This window comes from Trichomycterus rosablanca, chromosome 24, assembly GCF_030014385.1.
Source record: "Trichomycterus rosablanca isolate fTriRos1 chromosome 24, fTriRos1.hap1, whole genome shotgun sequence".
NCBI lineage: Eukaryota > Metazoa > Chordata > Actinopteri > Siluriformes > Trichomycteridae > Trichomycterus > Trichomycterus rosablanca.
The window spans coordinates 5,351,214-5,377,058 of NC_086011.1; the positions used below are offsets into that span (position 1 = coordinate 5,351,214).

The following is a 25,845-nucleotide window of genomic DNA, read 5'->3' on the forward strand; positions in this document are numbered from 1 at the left end:
ATAATTCTATTTGTGGTTGCGAGCCAGACAAATTCCAGACATTTATTAGATTTAAACTTTGAACAGAAATGCAATATCTATTCCAAAAATATTTAATTTTGTATATTTTAGGAACAGGATCCTCTACAGACCTGGTTGATTAAATAGCACTTGTATATTTTGCAACTGTTATGAAATTTTTACACATAAATCCATATAAAGCAACTAATTTAGCTACAAATCAACCCAAATATAGTGATGTATATTAGCATTACAGTAGCACTAAGCAGACTGGAGTGCTTAATGAGACTCTTCTTAATGTCTGTAAAACAGGTTAAAAATAATACATTTTCTGGGAATTTAGCAATTTAATGTTCCTCCAGCACAATCCTCCTGGGAACCTAAAGAAATCCTGCTCGAGATATTAACCCTGTCTGGTTTCTCACGTTTCATCTCAGTAATCCTCCCTGTGCCCTTATGTTACTTTTTTCTTGCTTGTAGAACGCAGGCCTCGATAAGAATCAGAACTGCACGCTCATCAAGTGTAGAACCTTCTCACCACTTTGAAGTTTTGACAGATTACCAGCAGCTATAAAATCGAACACACATCGAACCTTACGCTCACAAACAACCTTAAACTTCTTCCACTATGCAGTGGTTGTGTCTTTTAATGAATTCATTGTGATGCTCATAGTGACCTTTGGATCCCTTCTTGTAGGCTTTCTTTTGGGTGTTCTGGCCAAAAATAAAAAGCTAATTGTGTGCTGTACTTGGGAAGAAATAAAATATTACAAAATTAAAAAAGAAATTAATGAGGTTAGAAGTACAATAGCTTGTATTATACCAGTATTATACCAGTGCTATGTTACCAGTACCTCTAAATGTCATGATTGCTGTTACTATATAATGTTGTGATGCTTGTGATGGCAAGTCAGTTTATATTGCATGCTATTTTTGGTTGTAGTAATATTCATCATATTATTATTATTATCTATGACATCTGGAACGCTCCCACAACAGTCACATGACTTATTTATGCAAAGGTACTGTAGGATAACTATTCCACCTACTGGGATGTTTTTGGTAGAGTACATTCAGGGGGTTGGAGATCACGTGATCACCCAAGGTATTCTGGGAAATGGAGTCCCCAAGGGCTAGGCTCATTACTGAGCCAAATGGATGCGTGACATTCTGTGTATTCTAAATAGTAAAGGTGGGATTTGATCATGCATAATATAGCACAGTATAAAGCTGCTCAGTATATCACCTGAGCTAATCTTATATATTTACCTTTTTTCTTTCTCTTTCTGATTCTATTCTGCTCCTACGCTTGGGTTCAAAATCAGCTTGGTCGTAAGTTGAGCCGGTGCATTCTTACCGCCCCCGTTACAATATATAAGTACCACCTTGTTTACCTGCCAAAATCTGGCTGTATACTATATAATGTGTGATGTCAAGCCAGTTTATATTGCATGCTATTTTTGGTTGTAGTATTATTCATTGTATTATAATTATCTATGACATCTGGAACGCTCTCACAACAGTCACATGACTTATTTATGCAAAGGTACTGTAGGATAACTATTCCACCGACCGGGATGTTTTTGGTAGAGTACATTCAGGGGCAAAAATAATTTAGATTTGACAGAGCAATTTCATCCAGAGACATTTACACATTCAGTATGAGAGCCCTTCCTGTATTTGTATTCCTTGTTTTGTTCTCTTTGTATCAGCATACTGTTTGGTTTGTCAGCACCTGTCAGGGCCGTGAACTCACTGCACTTGGATTTTGCATTCCAATGAATTGGGCTGAATTTACAAGCATTTTACACTGACTTCATATTTCAGTCTTGGTAATAATTAATTACTGACAGAAAGCGGTTCAGAAAGAATCTTTTTCTCATTTTCTCACAAGCTATAACGCTGCTGTTAACTGCAGGAAATAAGACACTAAAGCTACCAGTGTTAAGTAAAGTATCCAAAACTCAACGGTAAAAACCAACTAACGATTTCTATCTGGTAAATCATGCAAATAAAAAGGTAAAGAGGAAAATAAGTGAAGTATTCATTTATAAGCAGATAGCTACCCTTGGGTGGCGAAGGTTGAAAAACCATGATCTACTCGACCAAAAGAATGATCTGATTTTTTTTATTTGTCTTTACTTGTCAGTGCTTCCAAATGCTTTCGGCTAACACTTTTTAGAAGCTGAATCTAGAGAGTTGCATTGTTAATTCGATTCTTCACCTTCACTTTTGTCCTGTTCGTCCTGCACTGGGACTGTGAAGGCGAGTCAGTGTGTTGGTGGATTGAGTAGCTAGTGTGCTGACCACAGTCACAGTTCCACCTAGCTCTCTTTCTACTCAGTTTCGTAGTTTGTCTGGCAAATCCCAGTGAGCAGAGTTGATTCCTTGATATGTTTGTTTTTTGATTCTTAGTTCTACTTCTCTTGTTGGTTCGGGCCAAAGAAAGACGCATGCAGATGAGGCTAATAAGGTTTATTTACAAAATCATAGTCCAAAAGGTAGTCAGAAACAAGCAAAAGGTTGATAACTAAACGAACATACAAAGTCAAAAAGACGGCCAAAAGTCAAAAACCAGAAAGTACAAAGAGCAATAATAAGGCTTGGTACGCACTGAGAATTGGAGACGATACTTCGCAAGGAACTGAACAAAGCAAACAGCTTAAATAGACTAAGAAACAGGTGCAAACAATCAGTAATCAGGTGAGGCCGATCTGGGATAGGTTGCCGGCTGCATGCTAGAAATCACGTGATCACCCAAGGTACCCTGGGAAATGGAGTCCCCAAGGGCTAGGCTCAGTACTGAGCCAGAGGGATGCGTGACATTCTGTGTTTTCTGAATAATAGAGGTGGGATTTGATCATGCATAATATAGCACAGTATAAAGCTGCTCTACCACCTGAGCTAATCTTATATATTTACCTTTTTTCTTTCTCTTTCTGATTCTATTCTCCTACGCTTGGGTCCAAAATCAGCTTGGTGGTAATTCGAGCCGGTGCATTCTCACCGCCCCCGTTACAATATATGAGTATGCATTAAAAAGGTCCATTACACTCTGGGCTTTGTTCTGGCACAAGGCGGTCACCTTGTTTACCTGTCGAAATCTAGCTATGACTGAAAAATAACATTTCAGTAACCAGTAAAAAGCACTTACACACGCTTAAACCCAATTCAATATCCAGACACTTCTACTGGGACCGAACAACAGCTGCTAACGAGGTGGTGAAATCATTTCAGTAATGAATCATTCTGTCAGAGAAATCATAGCTGGAAATGGGCTACTTTATCACCATGTCTCTGAACGCAAGTCCTGTAAATGGTTTCTTTGGTCCTCTGTGGATTCTTACAGCGGTTACAGCAGATTTGGACCATACAGCAGATCCAAACCACAGGTTGTTTTAAACAGCATGTAAGATTAGTTTATCAATCAGGTGGCACAGCTGCCTAATGTGCTAATACCACCACTAAGATCCCAGGCGGTGCTATTGACCTTGCCAGGCATCCTTAAGCTTCAGTGCTACAGTACATTTGTGACCTCTGCTGTATGGTCAAGGCACCTGCTTTAGTGGTGTCATGTCTCTTCTCTGTGAGATCATCATTGGCAGGTGAAAAGATGCACATGTCGCTGAGAGGGTATGTGTTCCAATAAAGAGGCCAGTATATTTAAACAGTAGTTTGTTACCAGCATCATGACTGGTATAATGGTAAAAGGGGTGGCATGGTGGCTCAGTGGGTAAAACTGTCGCCTCACAGCAAGGGTTTGATCCCCAGGTGGAGCGTTCTGGGTCCTTTATGTGTGGAGTTTGCATGTTCTCCCCGTGTCTGCGTGGGTTTACTCCAGCAGCTCCGGTTTTCTCCCACAGTCCAAAGACGTGCAAGTGAGGTTAATTGGAGATACAAAATTGTCCATGACTCTGTTTGACATTAAACTTGAACTGATGAATCTTGTGTAACCAGTATGTAAAACATGACGTTGAAATCCTAATAAATAAATAAACATAATAATAAAAGCAAAAATACTCTTCACTGAACAGTGAACTTAAACTAACAGCAGCCAAATGACCCAAATATGACTAAATAGATTCTTTGACACTTTTGACAGTTGTAGCCTAGTGGTTAAAATACTGTAATCCTGTAAGAAAATGTCAGAGAAAGCATGTCCCTCATTATAACGGTACAAATATCAGATGGGTGTTTAAATCATCTACTGTCTGTGCCTGCTCTGCCGTGGGTGAGCAAACCATCATGTCTTTTTACGTCTGACATTATTAGAGGTCACTGACATTTGCACACAGCCAATCTGTCTTTGGGCAGAAGAGCATACTGCAGCGATACAGATCATGGCTGGCACCATCTGGATTATTAAACTCTTTGCTCAGGAGCAGATCTGTGATACTAAGCTGCCTTCCAGACCCTCAAGGGATCTAGTCTTAAGGTGTCCAGTAAAAGTGTTTAGGACTGAAAGATGAACATAAATGGAAGGGAAAATAACTGTTCATAAATGATCTGCTCTTCTGACTTACTTCTGAGGCACTGTGTAAATTGCCAAGGTGTATAAAACTGGAGCTAAAATAATAAGCACAATAATAGGAAACGTTTAGAAATGTAAAGATCAGTGCTACAGGTGTCCATATACTTTTGCCCATTATTTCAGGGTCTAATGTATCATGTAAAACAAAAGACATCCATTCATTGAATTATCTTCATACTATTATGTTGTTTACATTTACGTCATTTAGCAGACGCTTTTATCCAAAGTGACTTACAGTTGTGACAGTAAGCAATTGAGAGTTAAGGGCCTTGCTCAAGGGCCCAACAGTGGCAACCTGGCAGTGGTGGGGATTAAACCAGCGACCTTCTGATTACTAGTCCAGTACTTTAACCGCTAGGCTACAGCTATGTGTGTTCAAAATACTATTACAGTTTTATTGCCATCTGTACACCAGCAAATTGTCCTTAAAACCATGATCCTAAAGTTTGTGGGTGCGAAAATAAGAGACAGGAAGAAGAATTGGTGACCAATTTGCTAAATAAATGTGGTGTCATGCCCTAACTGCTTGATAGATTAAGCTGAACTGACCTAAACAGAGTGACCTTGGAGTTCTTGACTTGGGAGAAAAGGCTTCTTCTGACACTCTAAAATCTGGGATGGTTAGATCTAGATTTTTGGGGTATGCACTGCATAACTAAAGCACATTTAAAGACAACAATAAATACTATATTATTTTTATCTTGTAAAATTAGGGTTTTTTATTTTTAATTTGCAACTCCATATAAATTTTTTTCTGAATTTCAAATAATATCATTGTCTGGTCATACCTTTGGTCATATATTGTATATACAAATCAGAACCTGATTTTAATGCCAAAAAGTAACCCCATTTGATCCACCCAGGTTCTGTTTGTGAATGTTCTATGGGATCAAATTGTCTTGGGAGGAAAGGGATGTCCCTAATGCTCAAGACCGAATCTAGTCTGAGTACAAATAACAGGAATGGAAGCATTACATGACCCACACAATTAATTTGTGATGTCAAGAGCAGTTTAAGTTCTACAACAGTTGCTCTCTGGTGAGTTCTGTCCTGGCAGGAGATCAAGCCTGGTGCTAATAAAGAAGTTTCATCTACCTGAATGCTTCCTGAGGGGCTTTACATTATAATAATGTTATTAAACGTGTCCCTCCGGTGCTAATAAGCTACAGTAAAAACACGTCACTGCTCCAAAGAGTCTTGCTGGGGTAAAGGGGACTTGACTGCAGTTATTAGAGCCTTCAGTACAAATATTACTTTTAGAAGTTGTACAGAGATTAAGCTGTGTAATATCAAGCATACGATTAAAGCCTGACCCAGAGGAACCAGAGCGCTTAGTGCATTTATCTTCATTTAGTGGACATGAACTATGCATGACTGCTCAACCACAGGGAGTAAACACGGTTTTATTAGGTTTTAATAACTAATAATAACATGTATGGATATAGTGTATATTAAAAATAGGCTTTTGGTGTAAAAATGCTAATTTAGCACAAGGGCAATAAAATCAATCATATATAAAACAGGCCTCCAACTTTGGGGCAGCAGTTTGTGACAGCGTGACTGTAGTGCTGTGCACAAAACAAGGTTTATAACAATATAGTTTGTGTAAAGTTAGTTTTGTGTAAAGGAACTACTGCACTGACCTTTACCCCACTAAACAACTCTGGAATGATTTTTAATGTTCATTTTCTTTCTCATCAAACATCAGTGCTTGATCTCACAAATTCTTTTTTATTTGCAGAAATGACATTTTAAGACTTCTCTTAAATCCAAAAAAACGTCCCTTAGAACGTCCTCTCACAGAATGGCAGAGGGACATTAGGAAATTTGCATTGAAATAAATTAATAAAAATAAAAAATAAAAAAATACAAATAATAAATTTATTACAAAAGAGAGAGAGATAAAAAGATAGAAAAATTATTGTAGTTTCTAAAGAATAATTTTTTTTTTTGCCATTTACCAATACCACTTTGGTTTTTATATTATATAGATCACATTACTTGCTTAAATTACTATTTTCAGTGCTACCTTAAGTGTTATAATTTAATCTTCAACCCAGAGACTGGCTTTGATCCAAGCTCATCTGTATATACATTTATACAATGTGATAAATCCACAGTGTCTATTGTAGGGACGTTTCCATTATTCTCATTTTGCCCCACATCACCATCTAGGGGGTTTAAAGGAGACCAGAATACAGATGAATTAATTCAGTAAAAATATTAAAAGGCAAATTTCACATGTAGAAAATTGTGCACTGAACAGTCCTCGTTTGCTTCAGAACTGATCAGATACTTTGAATTTTCTGGGGAAAAATGTGTAATGACACATCAAACGAGACAAACTCATCAGTGTTAATGAGATATAAACAGTCAGTAATTGACTGACTAAATGTCTGTCACCTATCCAGGCATGTCTAATTGGTCCGTGTTGATGGGAAGGGATTCGTCTCTGAAGTGCCTCTGACAAACGGGAAAGATCTAAATGAAGACAAGCAACATAGCTTGTGCTTTAAATTACGCCAGAAAATGAGGTTTGCTTTGTGTCCTTCTGTCCTTGTATATTTGTCGGGTTACAGGCCAAGAATAGTCCAAGAGCTAATTATTTTATAACAGTACATCTGTTGCTGAAACACACATGCTAATTTAAAACTACAAACCTTTTGTGTCCTACTGGATTTTGGGACTTAAATTTGTTTTAACCAGCTTTGTAAACAACAATAATAAAATGTTCACAATACATTTATACATTGCAAATGTTTTGCTCACATTGCTTGGCAACCTTTTCTAATTGGTTAGAAATAAAAATGCCGAGTCTAATATAATATTGTGTAAGGAGACTAATTTATCTCCTGTAACACAATTATTGGCAACAATTTTATTCTGTTTGTAGATAAACTTAAATAGGTGCCTATTATTAGAGAAAATTAATTAATTCATGAAAATGGCATACAATTTACTGAATTAATTAAAACGATTTCTACAGTGTGATTTTAGAATTTGGTTGGGTACATATCTGTTTTTTAAGTGCAAATTTAAATATAAATTTTTGTTTTTGTTAATTTCAAAATAAGCCTGACACTTCAGTCAAAACTTAATCTACTACTTAATCCATAACATTATTTCATAATATTGTGTTCATAAGGTCAACTGGACAAGGTCCAAGATCATGTGGACGGCTGGACGTGTGCTTTGTATACTTGTGGAAGAGAGGGCACCAGGATGGACTGCAGGACAATCTACCTTACAATGTTGGAGTCCATGCGTCAGTAGGTCAGAGCTGTTTTGACAGCATATTAGGAGCGTGATCCTAATGTTAATTAATATATGGAACCTGTAGTGCTTCAGATATGCAGCTACATATTTTTATTTATTTATTTTATTAGAATTTTACCATGTTTTACACACTTTGGTTACATTCATGACAGGGCAGATAATCACTGTGTTTGACATTAAAGACTTGAACTGATGAATGGGAGAAAACTGGAGCTCCTAGAGGAAACCCACACCGACATGGGGAGAACATGCAAACTCCGGACCGCTTCACCTGGGAATTGAGGTGATACCCAGTGAGCCACCATGCCAATGACATTTTCATTAAAACACAGGTTTCCACATAAACAATGAAGCTAGTTTTGCTCATCTTAAGAAATGCCACTGGCAAATAATACCACATTTTTTTAGCACAATTTATATCTATGTTATTATGTTTGGATTGTTTGTGTGTCTTCATCACAAAAGAAAATGAAAGAAATATCTAGACCTAAAAATAACCTAAGAGCCCTGATGATGGCAGACAGACTTGTATTCATTTACTTTCTATCTCAACAGTCAAATCTTTCCAGCCACTGAAAATCCACATGGGCGCAAACACAAGAGATGGAATCTAATGCAAAAAATTGTTAAATTAATCTTTTATTTTTTGACTGCCAGGGTCCTTATTGTACACATAATTCCTCAGGATACCTGGAGAGCCGATGTGAGGAAGACTGTGTGTGTGTGTGTGTGTGTGTGTGTGTGTGCATGCCTCATTTGAGTGACAAGCTGAAGCTCCGTCTGGTTGAGATACAATTCATTTCTTTAGCAGAAATAAAAGACCCCTGCCTCCACTGTGAGCCTACAGATTAAACCAGCACTCATTCACAATAGCCAAATAGCATGAGGGAACTTTAATATTGTCGAGGCGAGCATTCTGCTCCCAAATTTAATCCTGATGTAATACAGTGGCCAAAAAAACCCTCCCGTGGAACATAATGCACACCCGCCTGAGACACAGAAGGCTAATTAGGCCCCATAAAACCCCAGTAGTGCTTTCTATGACAGTATTTCTTTCTATAGTCAGAGCTGTGTGTGAATAGTTATAAATAATAGTTTCTTCTAAATAGGGCAAAATATACTTTATAACCAACAGTATGTGGATATTTCTTATTATTAAGTTTAGATGTTTTTAGCCACACACATTGACAATGACACATTGAGACAACAGTTTGGTAAAAACCCTTTTTTTGTTGTAGCGTAACTGTGTCCCTGTGCACAAAACAAGATCTATTAAGACATGGTTCAACGGTGCTGAGGTGGCGCAGCGGTAAAACATGCAAGCACACCATAGATGACATCTTAAACTCGTCGGTTCAAATGTAAGCCCTGCTCCCGGCAGGCTGGGCACCTTAACAAACAATGATTGGCTTGTTGATCAGGGATTCCTCAAAACTGATGCAGTTATGATCATCAGGAGAGGGGAAGAGTAATGCAATCGGGTAATTGGATACAACTAGATTGGGAGGAAAATTGGTGTATATATGTGTATACAGTGTATCACAAAAGTGAGTACACCCCTCACATTTCTGCAAATATTTTATTATATCTTTTCATGGGACAACACTATAGACATGAAACTTGGATATAACTTAGAGTAGTCAGTGTACAGCTTGTATAGCAGTGTAGATTTACTGTCTTCTGAAAATAACTCAACACACAGCCATTAATGTCTAAATGGCTGGCAACATAAGTGAGTACACCCCACAGTGAACATGTCCAAATTGTGCCCAAAGTGTCAATATTTTGTGTGACCACCATTATTATCCAGCACTGCCTTAACCCTCCTGGGCATGGAATTCACCAGAGCTGCACAGGTTGCTACTGGAATCCTCTTCCACTCCTCCATGATGACATCACGGAGCTGGTGGATGTTAGACACCTTGAACTCCTCCACCTTCCACTTGAGGATGCGCCACAGGTGCACAATTGGGTTTAGTCCATCACCTTTACCTTCAGCTTCCTCAGCAAGGCAGTTGTCATCTTGGAGGTTGTGTTTGGGGTCGTTATCCTGTTGGAAAACTGCCATGAGGCCCAGTTTTCGAAGGGAGGGGATCATGCTCTGTTTCAGAATGTCACAGTACATGTTGGAATTCATGTTTCCCTCAATGAACTGCAGCTCCCCAGTGCCAGCAACACTCATGCAGCCCAAGACCATGATGCTACCACCACCATGCTTGACTGTAGGCAAGATACAGTTGACTTGGTACTTCTCACCAGGGCGCCGCCACACATGCTGGACACCATCTGAGCCAAACAAGTTTATCTTGGTCTCGTCAGACCACAGGGCATTCCAGTAATCCATGTTCTTGGACTGCTTGTCTTCAGCAAACTGTTTGCGGGCTTTCTTGTGCGTCAGCTTCCTTCTGGGATGACGACCATGCAGACCGAGTTGATGCAGTGTGCGGCGTATGGTCTGAGCACTGACAGGCTGACCTCCCACGTCTTCAACCTCTGCAGCAATGCTGGCAGCACTCATGTGTCTATTTTTTAAAGCCAACCTCTGGATATGACGCCGAACACGTGGACTCGACTTCTTTGGTCGACCCTGGCGAAGCCTGTTCCGAGTGGAACCTGTCCTGGAAAACCACTGTATGACCTTGGCCACCATGCTGTAGCTCAGTTTCAGGGTGTTAGCAATCTTCTTATAGCCCAGGCCATCTTTGTGGAGAGCAACAATTCTATTTCTCACATCCTCAGAGAGTTCTTTGCCATGAGGTGCCATGTTGAATATCCAGTGGCCAGTATGAGAGAATTGTACCCAAAACACCAAATTTAACAGCCCTGCTCCCCATTTACACCTGGGACCTTGACACATGACACCAGGGAGGGACAACGACGCATTTGGGCACAATTTGGACATGTTCACTGTGGGGTGTACTCACTTATGTTGCCAGCTATTTAGACATTAATGGCTGTGTGTTGAGTTCTTTTCAGAAGACAGTAAATCTACACTGCTATACAAGCTGTACACTGACTACTCTAAGTTATATCCAAGTTTCATGTCTATAGTGTTGTCCCATGAAAAGATATAATGAAATATTTGCAGAAATGTGAGGGGTGTACTCACTTTTGTGATACACTGTATACTGTATGTGTGTGTGTGAGTGCGTGCGTGCGTGCGTGTGTGTGTTTGCCATGAAATGCAATTGTCCGAAAAAACAAGGTTTTTTTTTTTTTTTTGCTGTGATCGTATAGTGGGGACTGAAGGGCCCAACAGTGACAGGACATTTGGTTTTCCAGATTTTCCAAATTGAGGTTCCACTCTATATCTAATAACAAAAAATTGCTATTTTTACCAATTGCTTAATAAAGCTTATAAGTGACAGAAAACAACGATTTAATCAATTTCTAAGTCTGGTTTGATGGGGTAAAACAAAGAGTCAAGTCTTAATATATAAAATAATAAATGGAAGCAAAGAACACAAGAGTTGAGAGTCCAAAGTTTGACTCCTTACAACTTAAGAAACTGACTGGGATGTCTCACATATGCCTTTGAATTAAATGGTTTGACAGAGTTTTTTAATATGAAATTATGACAACAGGAACAAATGAGAGAATTTGTATAATTGTGAAATTAAAATTATTTAATAAGCATAGAATTTCAAAAAATAGTAGCCCAGACACCCACACAATAAACTAAAATGTCATGGCAAATTTTGCCAAAAAAAAGATCAACCTGTTTCAACGACTGTTCACACCACTGCTTTTTTAATTTAATGGAAGGGTGACTGTATACAGAGACTAGAAAAAGATTTAAACTCTGTATCTCACAAAGTTCCTTTAATCCTTTAACAATCTATACTGACTAAAAACGCTTTAGCAAATCCTGTGTGTATGTGCATCAGTTTGGGTAAGACTCTTTTCTGTTCTGTGCACAAAGCAAGCTTTATAAAGAAGTAATTTGGGGAAGTTGGTGTGAAGGAACTCCAGTGGACTGGACACAAGCCTGCCCTCAACCTCACTGAGCAGCATCACTGTCTGAAATCACAAACACGCTTTTGACTGAATGGACACAAATTCCCACAGACAGACTGTAATGCTTTGTAGAAAGCCTTCTAGAGGCTGTTATAGATGAGAAGAGGAAAGTGGAACTCAGTTTTATACTGTATATCCATATTACATTTCCATTCCTAATTTTGCCAGCAGACTAAATGCGCAATTGGAATTTACCTTTTTGTTGTTGCAACAGTGACTCCTACTGTCTGTTTGGGGTGCCTGAATAACAGGTGGAGGAATAGTACAAGAATAGCATGGTGTTCTGTACGTGTAAAAGCTCTCTGTAAGAATCTACTGCTAGTCGGTAAAGAGACAGTCGGTGTAGATACACATATCTGAGGAGGCATGTGCCATCCTACTGCTCTTTTCGACCAACTTGGGTGTAGTCTAAATGGTAGGAAAATTGCAATGGGACTTGAACTGACTACATTTGGAAAAAAAACTAGGAAACAACTGGGACAGGCCCAGCTTCATAGTTGTCTGTATGTGACCTATAGTTCTCTAAATATGTCACTATATTTAAAACAATATACTGCTTTTAAGATGTTTATGAACTTCACAGCTCGCCAGGCTCAATCCTACCGAAAGAATTTGTATTTACAAGCGTCTATGAATAAGTCAGGCCCACAGCGGCAGTCCGACATGAGGAAGAGGCCCTCTATCAAGTCTAAGTGGGTTAAATCAAGGCACTAAATGGAGTGGATTTGACAAGCTCGGAGGCACCCCCGATGAGCCTGTACTGTCTCATCTGCTCTGCCCAAATATTTTCATTCATTTCCGTCTGGAGTGAAACTCCGGGAGCCCTAACACGAGCGCAACGACCCCCGGCTGTGCAGACACTCACCCCACCATCACCCAAAATTTGATCGGCACTTTAAAAGGGAATTGCTCTCGACCCACTGACATGGAAGCTCAGTGCGCCAGGTAGAGAGTCGGCGAATTAGCACGGTGACCCGGTTTGAGAGCGGAGCTTGACTCCATCAGCCTGACACTTAACCTTTAAATGTTCATATGGACACTTAGGACCAGCCGAGCAAAATTGGAGAGCGCACCCGTACCAATTACAGAACCCGCCCTTGTTATTATAATCACATAAAGCACATAAATGTTGAGCTCATAATAGAGGCCAATTATAATAATTGAACAAGGATATTAATTAATTCTGTAGGCAGTGGTAGCTCAGCAGTTACTAATAACCGGAAGGTCGTTGGTTCAAGCCCTGCATCTACCAGGTTGCCACTGTTGGGCTCTTGACCTTTATCTGCTTGCAATGTATACGGTGACTTAGTGGGTAGCACTGACGCCTCACAGCAAGATCCTGGGTTTGATCTTCAAGTGGGGCAGTCTGGGTCCTTTCTGTGTGGAGTTTGAATGTTCTCCCTGTGTCTGCGTTTTCTCTGGGAGCTCCGGTTTCCTCCCACAGTCCAATAACATTCTAGTGAGGTGAATTGAAGATACTAAATTGTCCATGATCGAGTTTGACATTAAAACTTGTGAACTGATGGATCTTGTGTAATGAGTAACTACCGTTTCTGTCATGAATGTAACCAAAGTGTAAGACGTTAAAATCCTAATTATTAATAATAATAACAATGTACAGTATATTCATCCCAAAGGTTTTCAGTGGAGTTGGGCGTCCACACTAAGCTCATCAAAGCCTGTTGCAAACCTTGCAAAAACTCAACAATTTAAAGGTGTGTCCAAATAGTTTTGGCTGTATAATATATAGACATGAGAAGGTACAAACCTGTCTTAAAATATAAATTTTTTGACCATAAAATATAAACTTTATGCAAAATATACTACTCACCAATACAGGCCTCTCTGTGTTCTTCAAACCCTGCACTGCACACACACCGTCCAATGGGAACAAGCCACTCCCCTTCAGCGCTGCAGTACATCTTTGGAGTTTCTCTTTCCTCTGCGTGATCCACACACTGACCCCTGACCTCCACCAGTGACGACGAATCTGCTCCGGTTACCACGTCCGTGAACACAGCCAGGTTCCGCGCCAGGCCCGTACACTTTTTGTAGTAAACCCGTACCGACACGACGGCAATGCAAGCACCGATATCCTGGAAGGCCAGGTAGAAACCCCGTCTGTTGAGCGGGCCCAGACCACGCACTTCTGTATTCAGCTTCAGTCTCCTCACACCCAGGTCCACGTTGGTGAAGCTCTCGTCGGCTGCGATCGTATCAATCTTGGAGAACTGACTCTCCCGGATGTTAGCGCCCATGTCCCGGTCCGTTTCGCAGTAGTGCAGATTGAACGTTTCTTTGCATGTACCTAGGACACCCGGCATGCTGTTGCAATCTCGTAAGGTGAATTTGATCTCTATGTAGACTCGGTGGGCACCGTCGCGCTGAATCCACTTGGTGCGGAGCCAGTTGTTCTGGTTGGGACTCATGACGTTGCAGACCTGGTATGTGTGGATGGGGCTGAAGTATTCGTCCATTTCATTTATTGCATCCCACTGGGGGAAAAAAAATATTAATGGTTAGTTTTGCTACAATTTAGTCTTCATTTTGATCATAAATAAAATTTGCAAAGGACTTGATTTGCTGAGTAAATACAGTCCAACTGCCCTTCATCTGCCTTTCATATCCTGACAATTAATGAATGAATAAACTGAAACGATAAAGACCTTGATTAAATCACATATATTCACCCCACCATACACACACACACACACACACATACATACACAAGCATGTAGTTTGAAATGATTTTTATGTGTAGAATTGTTCCAAACTTCCCACATACCAAATCCACAGACGAAAATGAGAACAAATCTGATCACAGAAAAAATTAAGTTATGGATTAGAAATGTAACATGCCACCAGATACAGATTTCTCTTGATGTACAAAACAAAGCCTTTATGTGGTGTTGATGTATCTTATTAATATTTATCACAGAGACTGACTTTCTTTAAGCCTTCTTTGCCTCTTTTGGATAGGTCTCATAATTTGAAATGTAAGATAAGAAGATTATGTAGCAATTACCATGTAGGTGTGAATCTTTTGTTGAAAATTTACAAGTTTTACTCTGTTTTAATATATAAGGGCAGGAATAAAGAAGACATTAAGACAAGGATGAATGCACAGGTATGAAATTATGGAGGATTTACATTTCCAAACAGAGGTGTTTAAAACTGTGACAAATATCAGAACACTGTGTTCTAATATGATGAGCCCCAGCACAGTTTGTAAATGCCAAGAACAGTATGATAACAGAAATTGTTTTTACAAAAGTTCCCTATTTTGTCAATTCATATAAAATGCATTAAAGCGTTTCCCTTAAAAAACAACACTAACAAATGGAATAATAACCTTTGCCTTGTTTTTTTTTAGCTGAAAATAGATACATCAAAAATGGTCGGTTCGAATCTCAGCTCAGCCATCTAGTAGGCCCAATTGGCAGTGCCTGCAGCAGACAGAATTGGCCATCGAGTCTGCTGGGTGGGAAAAAGACCGGATTAATAAAGTGGGTGGGGTTCAAACGCTGTACAAGGACCCTGGTTAGCAGCCCAGCATGTGCGAATCCACATTGCAAAAAAAAAAAAAAAGAATCAAGGGACTGCACATGTGTCAGAGGGGGCGTGGAGCAGGCGAATATACTCTTTTCAAATGCAATTGGGATCCCCAGCAGCAAAGGACTAATTGGCTACAAGAAAGAGGGAGAAAATGCATACATTTTTTGTTGACTGTTTTGGCACAAATTCCCACAGACACACTATGAGTGGAGACAGTTAAATGCCAATAAGCTGTTTAACAAGCTGATGATCATAATCTTGTTCTTTGATAATGCTAGTATCAAATACTAACTGACATCAGTTAACCGGTCACTGGTGCAGTACCCTGATTATTGATTTGCTATTATTGATGTCTTCTTTTCTCTGTACTGGATCCCAACCTTGACCCGCACTCATCACATGTGATAATATAATAACATTTATTACTCAGAGTTGTCAGTCCACATTGCTCTAATTAGCCTTCAGCTTTTGTTCCTGAGCTTAAAACAATCTTCAGGGGTGTGGAGAGATGAAAAGTGGTTCGCGGCACTGTTTAGGTGGACGTTCTCTCCCACATGCTTGCTTCATATGATCAGTCTGGAGGTCTTTCAGAGTGCAGCTAGCCTCCAACTAACTGCCATTATTATTGCATGAACTAGCGAAGAGAGATGAGCTTATTGCCTGTAGGGCAGAAAGTGGTGAGTATGTTGTTATACAATTCTTCAGTAGGCAGCTGGTATATCAGGGTCGGTGTAAGGCAGGTGTGAGTTTGTACAGCAGTGATGAAAAGTTGATGAGTAAAAACTCATGGACACCTGACTTATGAGCTTATAGGAATTTCATTCAACACCATGAAAATTTATATAGAACTGTTTTGCCCTTAAGGCTTTCCACAAGAATTTGGAGTGTGTCGATGGGGATTTGTTACTGCTTAGTAAAATTAGACCATTTCATGAGGCATTAATGAAGGCCTGGCTTGCAACCGATATTCCAATTCATCCCAAATGTGTTCAAATGTGTTCATTGGGGTAGGGTCAGGGCTCTTCATGCCACTTAAGTACCTCCAAACTCCAAATTCTAGCCAAGCAAATGAACAACATGGACGTTAAATTAGACTTACAGTATATGTGCAGTAAATAGCTGCCGTTTTAGTTTAAGGGTAAGCATGTTGAGCATTATGGTCTTGGTTCTTTGTCTACCCCAGTATAAGTACTTTTTAGACTATTAATAAACCATCTTTAACTGATTTTTGGATGCTTGCAAGCACCAGCAGTTCAATTTGTGTCTAGATTAGATCAGATGTTGACCATGACATAATGCTGAGATACATTGTACACCCTGGACCCGGTACCACACACTTACTAACTTTTTTACTTTATTTATGAAGCTTTCCAGTTTTTTAGAGCAGCTTTCAGAATCTACACCTCAGGCAGAAGAGACATTTGGACACATCATATTCTTTTATTGTTTTTTCTTTATATTTTATTCTGAAGGGTGACCATGGTACATTAAGGGTGTTTCTAAGTCTATCGTCACACAAGAGCTCAAAAAACAGGGGGCAGACTAAAAACATGAAATATTGCCAAGACAAGAGACTGTGAGACCTTTATCTTCTTACCTAATTCTACACATTGCTTGCAGATTTTGGAAATGTACAGTACACAAATATAATTTAATGCCCATTTAAGGTAGCCAATCATATAACAGTCATCTAACAGTATATTAAAAACAGCAAGCTGATGGAAAAGAAGTTCATGTAAACAGAACACAAGAACTGCCACTGTGCACAAACTAAATATGGCCCACATGAGTGACATTTACATAAGATCTCTACTGTCTCCTCCTCACTGCACTGCTGAGGTTATGGGTTGCTAATATTTACTTAGGCGTCGATGTTCTAGCGCTAAGTGTTTGAGAGTGATTACGTTTAACAGCCTAACAAGACAAGGCTGTTTGAAGACGATAAGTGCTGGTCTATTTTTTCTCTCAATGCTTGCTTATTATTTACTCAAGCAGTATGAAAGAGGCATTGTAAGTAGCACCTATCAAGTGTTAACAGAAACCTCATATAAAAGTGCTTTTTAGAGAAGAGTGAACAATTAGAGTATAGTGAGTGGGTGATAGACTGACTGAATGACTATCTGAGTAGTTAAGTGTCTGGCTGGCCAAGTGAATTATTGACTGACAAACCAAGTACCTGACTAACTAAGTAACTGACTGACTGGCTGATTGACTGGCTGACTTACAGACTGACTTAATAATAGATTGAGTCGAACAGACCCAGAGAGTCGGTAAAATGAAGGAATTGACTAATATCTTTACAGAATGACCAATTGACCAACCAACCAAGGATTCAGTGACTAACTGATGTCTTAACAGAAGCATAGAACAAAAACAACAGAATTCCAGTAGTTTGGCATATCAGCTTGCTACAACACCAGTCTGACCATAGAAAATCAAATTTGGATGTTATAACACATCTCTGTGTGTTACACAAAAAACAAGAGCTGTAAAAGGGCACGGGACGGTCTGCCAAAATGACAAAATGCCACGACGAGGGACGATGACATCCATATCATCTCACTCTTAGAAGCCATTTGTCACTGGTCCGTGCGCCTGTCTTATCAGCTCTATTGATTGGTAAGAGGCAAGAGGCTGCGAATGAACTTGTCACTGCAAAAACAGGAGGCAGATGGGAAAATAATGAAGCCGTCTTCGGCGGGCTGTCAGGAGTGGCAGCTGGCAGCGTGTGGATCTGGGTGGTTAGGGCAGCTCCAGGGCATCAGCACTTTTTCCCTCTCCAAGTGGAAAAATACATCCTGTTTTTCACGGGTTTGCGAAAATACATAAATAATTCAGCATGGCTAGGAGGAGGGTGAAGAAATGCAACAGTGGGGATTTTATTCAGTCTGGGCTATAATACAGTAATGCTAAAAGATTTATTTACTGGTGAAAAGAAGTGCTGTGAAACTGGTAACAGAAAAAAAAAAGATTTGTAGGTTGTGCATTGGTCCACTAGTCTTCCTTTCAGGCACCAGTCGAACCTAATGGTACTTAATGACATGTAGCATTGTTCATCTGATAGATGGAAAGTGAAACAACCCAAAATTAGGATGTAAAAAGCACCAACCAGAGGATCCAGAATCAGGCTTTATTGGCAGAGTATGCTCACACATATAAGGAATTTTACTTGGTTACATGGAGGTCCTCCAGGCCGCCCAGGAAGGATGGGGTCCCTGCTGAGTCGGGTTTCTTTCAAGGTTTCGTTCTGTATTTTTAAGGGAGTTTTTCCTTGCCTGTCGCCCTCTGCTTGCTCAACAGGGGTTTTTGGTCTGTTGGTCCCAGATTCTGTAAAGTTGCTTTGAGACAATGTCCATTGTAAAAAGTGCTATACAAATAAAATTGACTTAAATTGACTGGCATGCAGATCCAGCAGTGTGGGCAGCTTTACACCAGTGGTCCTCTCTGCTGACCTGATGATGCGCTGTAGTCTTTTGATGTCGTGTTTGGTGGCTGAGCTGCCCCACAATGTGATGGATGTGGTGATGACAGACTATGATGGCTGTGTAGAACTGCCTTGGGGTAGGTTAAACTTTCTTAATTGGTGCAGGAAGTACATCCTCTGCTGAGCCGTCTTGATGATGGAGCTGATGTTGCTGTCCCATTTCAGGTCCTTGGTGATTGTTGTACCCAGGAACTTCTAGGACTCCACAGCCATCACAGTTCTGCTGAGGATGGTGAGTGCTGGCAGGGTTGGGGGGCTCCTCCTGAAGTCAACGCTCATCTCCACTGTTTTTGCTGTGTTCAGGACGACCTGATCAACCACCCTTCTGTAAGCAGACTCAACACTGTCACTGATGAGACCAATGACTGTAGTGTCATCTGCAAACTTCAGGATTCAGGATACAGAATCATGTAGCATTGACCAGTTACCCAGTTGGGATCAGTTTATCAGTTTGATCCAGTCGGCAGTGTGGCATGGACTGGTTAACTGCACAGTGTGGACCAAGTATGTGTCACCTGGTGTGACTACAAGTCACTCTACAGGAAAGTCAGGACTATCTTTTAGCAATAAGATGCATTTAAAAGCAGCTTTGTTGTTTTCACCTGATTATTTTTGTAGACTGTGGATGCAACAGATGTAACAGAGCAACACTTACGTCTTCTTCACACCTCTCAGCTTCCATCCTTCAATCTTCTTTGCTTCAAATACACACTCTCGTACCTTCTTTGATAAGCTCAACCCTACATGCCAGGGTGTCCTGGATTTCACACCGGAGGTGCTATTTAAATCCAATTTTAATCCGCCTTCCAGAGTTTTCAGTTTGACTTTCGTTCCCCTTGGTCATTGTTGTTTGCTTACCTGTCAGGTGTGTGTGTGTATGTGTGTGTGTGTTTGTGTGTGTGCGGGCTGAACTGGCAGTAAGTTGTGCATGTTATTTTGCTTTAGATGGAATAATCTTAGCAGAATGAAACGTGGTAAGAAACAGGAAGTAGGATAGACAGAGTGGGGGCTTGGAGAGGAAGGAAGGGGTTCCAGACTCTCTGACACTAATCTCTTTGGAGGTCTCTTATCAGAGGATGGGATAGAAGCAAGCGTCTGAACTCTGACAGCGTCTGTTCATTCCTTCCTAAGCTACTCAAACGTCACTCTACAGCCAGTCTAAGTCAGTCGCATCTCAATGCCTTAAAGTAGGCCAGCGGGTTCAGTCAGGACTGTTAAAAAAGTGCTGAATCTAAATCTGTTGCGAATCAGTTTTACATGAGTAAAAAAGGATCATTTTAATAGGTAATTTAATAGGTAATATAGGTAATTGATCCTGATTGCTAGATAGAAATCAAAATGGGAATTATGTCATTAAAATTCAGATGTATATACATATAAGCTTATTTTTATTAAATCCTTAGATTAAATGTACATACATATTTAAAATGTTTTCAACATCTATTTTATAGAGCAACACACTGTTTCATTAGGAGTTTAAACTAAGCCCAATATTTATGCTTTTTTTACAATGCACGAGTAAAAAAAATAATAATTGCATCACTTATTACCTGTAAAAATTTGTTGTCCGCATAATTAGGAGTACTGACCATTTACGCAATGGAGTAATGTCCACGTAATTAGGAGTAATGTCCACCTACCTTATGGAATAATGTCAACATAATTAGGAGTAATGTCCTATTATTTTATGGTGTAATTCCACGTAATTAAGAGTAATGTCCACCTACATTATGGAGTAACGTTCATGTAATTGGGAGTAATGTCCATTTACGTTATAGAGTAATGTCCACGTAAACAAGAGTAATGTCCACGTAATTAGTGTAATGTCCATTTACATTAGGAGTAATGTCCATGTCATTACTCCAAAAGGTAGGTGGACATTACTCCTACCTACTTGGACATTAGAAGTAATGTCCATGGAATTAGGAGTAATGTCCACCTACTTTATGGAGTAATGTCCATCTAAGTTATGGAGTAATGTCCACATAATTAGGAGTAATGTCCACATAATTAGAAGTAATGTCTACATAATTAGGAGTAACGTCCACCTATGTTATGGAGTAATGTCCACATAATTAGGAGTAACGTCTACATAATTAGAAGTAACGTCACCTATGTTATGGAGTAATGTCCACATAATTAGGAGTAACGTCTACATAATTAGAAGTAACGTCACCTATGTTATGGAGTAATGTCCACATAATTAGGAGTAATGTTCATTTACGTTTTGAAATAATGTCCATTTAATTAGAAGCAATGTCCACGTAATTAGGAGTAATTTCCACGTAATTAGGAGTAATGTCCACATGTGTTATGGAGTAATGTCCACCTACCTTATGAAGTAATGACCATTTACGTTGTGGATTAATGTCCATTTACGTTATGGAGTAATGTCCAAGTAATTAGGAGTAATGTTCATATAATTAGGAGTAATGTGTAGAACACAGCAAAAACACAGACTAGACGTGATCTGTACATTTTGGGGAACAGCAGCGTCGTCTCTCTGTGCTTACTGTGAGACTGTATTTGTTTCTGAACCGCCGCTGTTAAATGTGTAAACAGACAATAAGGGGTTTGTCTCATGGCTAGCTGGAACATGCTGGAGACGGGTTAATTGTCGCTTAGCACTCTGAGCGGCTTCACGTCTTCATCAGACCCCTGACAGCCGCGTCTCTAATTGTGACAATTCAGTGCTTAGATCACATTTGTGCTCTGCTGGTTCAACACCTCATGCTTCATTTTCTCCATTAGAAAATGCAAATGTCTCCAGACGGGAAAGCAAGACAACAGCACTGGTTGTCTTGTTCCAGCTCTCTTGTTTTTTTGTCTCTATTACTTTATCTCTCGCACTATTCTCTCTCTCCTGTCTCTCAGCTTCCTTCTGTAATAGCTGTGAGCTGCTGAATAACATGTCAAGCTGACAAGTGAGGTGGAGGAGACGGGTACGTTTGGGGGTGTGTCTGTGTGTAAGACAGCAAGAGAAAAGACAGGGTGGAAGCAGAAGAGAAAAACTCAGCCACCGCTCAACGTTTATCTTTGTTTCCTAAGAATATTGATTCAAAGAGATGGTTAAAATCAGGTGATATACAGTGTGCCATGAAAACATGTTCAACCCTATAAAGTATTGCTCATTTCTCTATCACATTTTTAATATTTTATATTGTATTATTTTGGGGTTTCTGTTGGTTCTTTAATAAATCGTCAAGCTAGAAGATTTAGAGAAGAATACACAGCCAGTACAAAGGCACTAGACATGCCTTAGAGCTCAATTCAGTCAATTAAAAGATGAAACTACAGCCACACTGTATGGGTCAGACAATCCCACTAAACATAGTCAACTCTTAAAAAGCACTCAATAGAATTAGAACACCAAATGTAAGACTAATTGAGATGCAAAAGACAGTTGCTTTGACTAAAGGCAATGCACTTATACCAACCATATCCATTTTAGGGAAACAACTTTTAAAAAAGATGAACTCTTAGTACCATTCCCAAGCCAGGGAAAAAAACAAAAATGAGTAGGGTTAAATCGGGAAGAGCATCTGATATAAAAACTGTGTTAGATCAGGTTTACGGACCACAAAAACCTACTGTGGTGACCTCTAAATATGAGAGGATCCGAATCTTCAAAAAGTTTCCACACTTTTATATTTTGGTTGGAACCGGTGAGGGAGGAGTGGTAATCGGCCATGTCTGAGAGACTGAGAGATGCTTATAGTCCGGATTTAGCACCATCTTCCATCAGATTTCCACCTTTTTGGACGCTCAACGAAGCTTTATAGGGAAGAAGATTTTCATGTGATGATGATGTAAAAGCAGCGGTGCATCAGTGGCTACACGCTCAACCAAAACATGTTTTGCTGATGGCATTAAAAAGTTGGTACGATGCTGAGAAAAATGCACAGGAAGGTGACTGTATAGAACGTGATGAGAGTTGAAAAAGTGTGGAAACTTTTTTGAAGATCCCTCGTATATACAGTATCTACAGTATATTAAGGCTGAGACACATGTAGTGGTGTCCCAATACTTTTGGACTGTCTACAAATCATGTAACCATTTTATGAGATGATGAACATCATGTGTTTCATATTCAGAGGCTAAAAAGCCTATTTTCTGCCCTGAATACTACTTTATACTTTACTTCACTGCTTCACCAGTGAGAAGCAGATCCAAGCAGGTGAAGAATCAATGACAGACACCTCATTTTATACTTTAATTTATACTATAATATAGGTAAAAAATTTATTTAGTTTGGATGAATGAATCATTTATTTTCAGTTTGTAAGAAAGCTGAATAAAGCTGATATTCACTTAGGTGTTACCTATTGACTAGTCATCTGCATCTGGGATACATCCTTAAAAATTGGGTTTAAACAGCACTTAAATGAAACACAGCCTTGTCCTCACTTCGCAGAAAGGTGATTGACATTATCTGGTGATTTCCAGGATTTTTATAGTTTTACTAAGATTTTGTTACCACACACGGATCTGTTAGCACTTCTAGCTTCTAACACAATTCTAAATCTACTACACTGCAATACACAGTTAACCTTTAAAGGTCACCACAGAAGCAGCTCTGTAGTTGTACACTATTTCTTTCTTATTTTTTTTAAGTACAATATGAAAGTGCAACTTCAGTGCTAATTGGTGTAGCCTTTTACACACTATAAATGCTAAAGTCCTGCACACACACAGCATCCCAAATTTACAATTCATAGTTTTGGCTTTTAAATGCAAGACTATATGTAGGGATAGTCAGGCACAACAGCCAAATGTTGACCACATTTTAATAGAAACCTAATTTAAAATATTCAAGATGTAGAAATGGCAAATAAATTTGATATCCTTACCCCATGTGATGGATACGTCAGCCAGCCCCAGTCTCCTGATATAGTGGTGGTGTCCAACAGATTCACTACAAGAGAAAAAGGAATTGGAATTTTAGCGACACTGTTCATTGTTAATGAATTGTGAATATCCTACAATGTTTTATTAGTTGAACTGAGGTAGAGACGCTCATCAGGTAGGAGTTTCTACACAATTTTAATCATGTCAGCTAGGGAAACTGTTGAATTCAATAGAAATGTCCACAACAGCAATAAACCAAGTCAGGCATAGTTACATAAAGTATCTATAAAAATCTTTTAATGTTAATGTTAAATTTTTATTTTGTATAACCACGTTTAGTACATTGAATTTTTTGGCATTGGATTGGTGTGGAGAATTGATTGACATCAGTGAAAAACCTCAGTACTTTACTATGTTTATGTATATCTATGACGTGGATTACAGTATCATGCTCACCTGCCTTTCCATTAAGGCTGGCAGAAGGGAATGAAGGCGTAGATGATTGACAGTGGGGGTTCCTTTAATCAAGCTATATATAAAAGTTATCTATTACAACAAAAGGGTAGGCTGTCTTTTGTATATTTGTCTTTTAATCCTGCTGTCATATAAAATATGGTTAATTTTTGGACATGACCCTGGAGATAGTTTAACATACTAATAACATTTTTGAGGACACAGCTAATATGAATCACTAAATTGGCATGGCAATGGGCAAATTAACCTCACTTGTATCTTAACAACCAGTACTGATGAATGACATTCTAGCTGTCTGTCAATTTTTATACACTATTTAGATAAATATGCCAATAAAATCCAAATCACAAGAGGTGAGGGTAAAATCCAGACCACTTTTCCTGCCGTAAGCTATACACTTGGCATGATGAAACATGTCTGACCATCAAACTGACATTCCCTTTGGGTGTTTCTCCTGATTTATTGATGGCCAGACCCCCAGTTTGCTCTAAGCATGCTGCAGGGTCAACCTGCAATGAGGAAGAGCAGCCGATAAGCTTAAAGCACATATTATCGTCTGTGATGGTAAATTGTGTTGGGATAAACAGTGCAAATGATGCCACCATATCTCATTTTGCTGGGGAAAGGACGGCTCATCTGGCCCAGGTGCCACCCGACGCAGAGCTATGGGGTTCTCTGACCTGTGACAGATGAGGCTTTTCTGGCGTGGTGAGCGGGCGATGAAGGACATTAACCTGACCCACTTTCAACCCCCTTCTGATCCCTACTTTCATAACTCCACTTAACATTCATCTTAGAGCGTTTGCTGAAAATTTGCACCACCAGGCCATCCAGAGGAGCTTGGAAAGGAGTGCATCTGCAAACTGGGCAAAAATGACCCCTTTTTAAAGTATGTGTGTCCTTATTAACTTTCAGTTAAATAACATATATAGCCAAAGGAATGTGGACACCCCTTCATAAAGACACTTTGTTGGTCACTAACCCTTCACAAAGCCTGAAGTTCTAAGGGCCAGTTCAGAGTTTTGGATTTACAAAACCAGATCACCTGAAAGGCAACAACACCCAAGGTAAGGTCAAATCCAGATCCACAGGATCCATCTGTGTAGCCTTTCGACAACTCTTACCTGCTGTGGCATCAAGTCACCAAGGTATAGTCCTCCCCCAGGTGTCTGTGCCATTTTTAACAGATGGCACATAAATATAAGGTCTTAAAACAGTCAGTGGGCTTAGTTTTTCTGTGCCTTGGAAATGAGCCAAATGAGGTGCTTTAAGCCCTTCTGTCTTATCGTCTTGCAGGACGTCCATGTCGTTATCATGGGCATTACAGCATACACTGATGAAAACAGCTCATTTAAAAAAGCTGTTGATTATGAGGGTACTGGGTCAGAAGGCAGGAACAGGTGGCTTCTTTATGTTTCTGCCTCTCGATCCCTCTATACCAGCTTCAAGTGTTGCTCTCTAGCTGCCACTTCCTGCCGTCTCAGACTGATGAGACTCTGGCCTTTCAGAAGCTCCAAGGTCAGACACACATGTCACAAATTACACATCTCAGAAACCCTGTTGACAGCAGACTGTGTGATAAATGACTAAATGATATCTAGGAACAAACAAAATGAACCTTGTCTTGAACATTTTCAATGTCTAACACAATCTAACACAA

The 25,845-nt window shown here is 39.6% G+C and overlaps 1 protein-coding gene across 1 annotated transcript in view; it reads right to left on the reverse strand.

Moving 5' to 3' along the window:
• epha8 (eph receptor A8) overlaps window positions 1-25,845 on the reverse strand; it is a 57,326-nt gene that overhangs the window by 11,595 nt on the left and 19,886 nt on the right. Inside the window, exons 2-3 of the mRNA XM_062986899.1 lie at window positions 23,714-23,778; window positions 13,656-14,319 (exon numbers count right to left, since the gene is read on the reverse strand). Of these exons, the coding sequence (XP_062842969.1) occupies window positions 13,656-14,319; window positions 23,714-23,778 (729 nt within the window). The remainder of the gene's footprint in view (window positions 1-13,655; window positions 14,320-23,713; window positions 23,779-25,845) is intronic.